Consider the following 3,151-nt stretch of genomic DNA (forward strand, 5'->3'; position numbering starts at 1 on the left):
TTTCTCTCTCTCTTTTTCTTAAAATTATTTATTTATTTATTTTTTACTGGCACCAAGGCTTTAACTCAGGGGGCTTGGGCACTGCCCTTTAGCTCTTCTTCCTCCTCCTCCTCCTCCTCCTCCGCCGCCACTGCCTCTTCTTCTTCTTCTTCTTCTTCTTCTTCTTCTTCTTCTTCTTCTTCTTCTTCTTCTTCTTCTTCTCCTCCTCCTCCTCCTCCTCCTCCGCCGCCACTGCCTCTTCTTCTTCTTCTTCTTCTTCTTCTTCTTCTTCTTCTTCTTCTTCTTCTTCTTCTTCTTCTTCTCCTCCTCCTCCTCCTCCTCCTCCTCCTCCTCCTCCTCCTCCTCTTCTATCCATTGTTGGGCTTGAACTCAGGGCCTGGGCACTGTCCCAGAGCCTCGTTGTGCCAAGACTATTGCTCTACCACTTAAGCCACAGTGCCAGCTTTTGAATGGTTAAGTGGAGATTAAGAGTCTCGTGGGCTGGCTTCAAACCGAAATTCTCTGATCTCAGCCTCCTGAGTGGCTAGGATTACAGGTGTAAGCCACTGGTGCCCCGTTCCCGGAGCTTTTTTTCACTCAAGGCTGGTGCTCTACCACTTGAGCCACACCTCCACTACCTGCTTTTGCTGGTTAATTGGAGATAAGTCTCACAAACTCTCCTGCCTCGGCTGGCTTTGAATTCCGATGCTCTGATTTCAGACTCCTGAGTAGCTAGGATTGGAGGCATGAGCCACCAGGGCTGGCTAACATTCTTTAACAGAGAGAACATTCCAGAATAGAATTTGGGAGATTTAGCAAAATGCCTCATCCTCACACTCAAACCCTTTGGGATAGAGAAGGGTAGTCACAGTCCCTCCACCCACTGCTGCGGCTGGGTCAACTCAAAGACAGGGGCACCTAGCCTGGGACAGGGTAGGGACAGAGTCACCGGCCATCACAGTATACACTCACTCTTCCTCCCCCCAGGGCTGTGTCCCCTCTCCCCCAGTCAAACACTCACGCCCCTCCCCTCCCACTCTTCCCCAGCCTCTCCCAGCACTGTTCTAGGTGTCCAGATCTTGCTTGGCCTTGGGGAATGGGACAAGGATGCCTGAGGGCCAGAAGTCCCCTTCAGAGAGGCTGGCCAACATTGAGCGTAAGCTGATTGCCTTTGGCCACCAAACTACCTCCAACTTCACGGTATTCCGCATGGTAAGTGACACCCTTCCGGCTGGGGACAGTGGACAGTTACCATGACAACCAGGGGGTGAGAGGGGGAGGGAACAGAGCACAAAGGCTGACGCAGAGCTGCCTGAAGAATCTCCGCCCATCCCCAGAAAAGACATGAATATTCCTGCTCCTTATTAGCTATCCCCACCCGCTTTTACATTTCCTTTATCAGAGATCCACAACCTCCAAGGGCCCCCCCAGGGAGAAACTGATCCACGAATGTCACGCCTCTCCTGTTCTTGGCCTCCAGTAAGTCTCCTCTGCTGCTCCATCGCGACTGGATCTACAATTCCAAAGGGGAAAGAACACAGCTTGGGGTGAAAAGTTGGTTTCATTACTCATTGAATGCTGAGCTCCACGGAGCAGGCGCAGAGGCTGGCTTCCCAGATTGGAGTCAGGAGAGGCGGGCAGAGGGCCAGTGGAGGCTGGCGGAGGTGGGGGTGGGGGGTCCCCGGCAGATCCTGGCGGAGAACCCAATGGGCTTCCAGGGAGGTGGCAGAGACCAGGAACTGGGGAGCAAAGAGCACCTGACGGAGAATCGGAACTAGAGTCTGATGGACTCACCACACAAGCTCACCTGAGCCTTGTTATTCTAATTCAGGGCTGGGGTGTGGCTCAGAGGCGGGACCTGGACCCAAAGGGGGATGGGGAAGGAGGGGAGGGGAGAGGGAGAGGAGGGGAGAAGAAGCAGAGGGAAGCAACAAGCTGGCGGAGGGACAGGCAGAGATCTTGGCACATCGGAGCAGGCTCTGTGACCTTGACCTTGTCTTAGCTTGGACCCTGTCACAAAGCCTCATAAGCATCGGGGCCTGGGCAGCTCCACCTCCCGGGCCTGGGAAGATTGAGATCAAACCCAGCTGATCCCAGCTCTCTACTACTCCCTCAAGATAGTGTTGTACAGCGAGAAAACGGAGAAGCCACATTTTTTAAAGTCAAAATTGATGACATTTATAAGTGGTAGAGCGCTAGCCTTGAGCTGAAGAGCTGAGGGACAGCGACCAGAGTTCAGGCCCCATGACCGGACCCAAAAAAAAAAATTGATGAGATTTATAATTTCCTATCCCAGAGGATCCATCCAGACAACCAGAGAAGCCACATTTTGAGAGGTTGAATCAGGAGTCTTTATTAAAAAGGCCGGACACTGCTTGGTAAACTCGTCTCAAAGACCCACAGCAACCCAGAACAGAGCTAGCCCATAACTTCTAAAGACAAAACACACATGCTTGGGGTGGAGACCAAGCCCTAATAGCCATAACAAAAGTGTTATGCATAAAACAAGGCAAGCTACAGGAGGATACTTATTTCTATAAAGGGGTTATACATAAGCAGAGTGAACTAGTTGGGAATACTTAACTCTAACAGAAGTATTATGCAGAGGCAGAGCAAACTATCCAGGGGACGGACCCATCTGGGAACATGGGGACATCAGTTATCTAGGGGAAGCCCGAGCTTCCTGGAGCCCTACAACTCTTGACGTATTTGCCCCATCTCCTGTTAATTTCTACCAAGATGCCAAGATGGCCTTACTTAGCTCCAATAACCTTAGTTCAATAGCAAATGAAATGTACCATGAAAAAGAGAAGGCAGGCATGGTGGAGTCCGCCTATCAGCCTGGCTACTCAGGAATCTAAGACCTTAGGATCCTGGTTCGAAGCCAGCCTGGACAGGAAAGCCCCTAAGACTATCTTAATCTCTGGCTTTTGGGTAGTTAATTGGGGATAAGAATCTTAAGGTAGCCGGGCGCTGGTGGCTCACGCCTGTAATCCTAACTACTCAGGAGGCTGAGATCTGAGGATCGCGGTTCAAACCATGAGACTCCTATCTCCAAACCACCAGAAAACTGGAAGTGGTGCTGTAGCTCAAGTGGTAGAGCGCTTGCCTTGAGCTGAAGAGCTGAGGGACAGCGCCCAGGCCCAGAGTTCAAGCCCCACGACCAACAAAA

The 3,151-nt window shown here is 51.5% G+C and overlaps 1 protein-coding gene across 1 annotated transcript in view; it reads left to right on the plus strand.

The window, feature by feature from the left end:
- Window positions 1-1,086: 1,086 nt before the first annotated feature.
- Window positions 1,087-3,151, plus strand: part of Rcc2 (regulator of chromosome condensation 2) — a 36,386-nt gene continuing 34,321 nt past the window's right edge. The window contains exon 1 of the mRNA XM_013032708.1: window positions 1,087-1,191. Within this exon, the coding sequence (XP_012888162.1) occupies window positions 1,087-1,191 (105 nt within the window). The remainder of the gene's footprint in view (window positions 1,192-3,151) is intronic.

Source organism: Dipodomys ordii, unplaced genomic scaffold (assembly GCF_000151885.1).
Source record: "Dipodomys ordii isolate 6190 unplaced genomic scaffold, Dord_2.0 Scaffold6, whole genome shotgun sequence".
Classification (NCBI taxonomy): Eukaryota; Metazoa; Chordata; class Mammalia; order Rodentia; family Heteromyidae; genus Dipodomys; species Dipodomys ordii.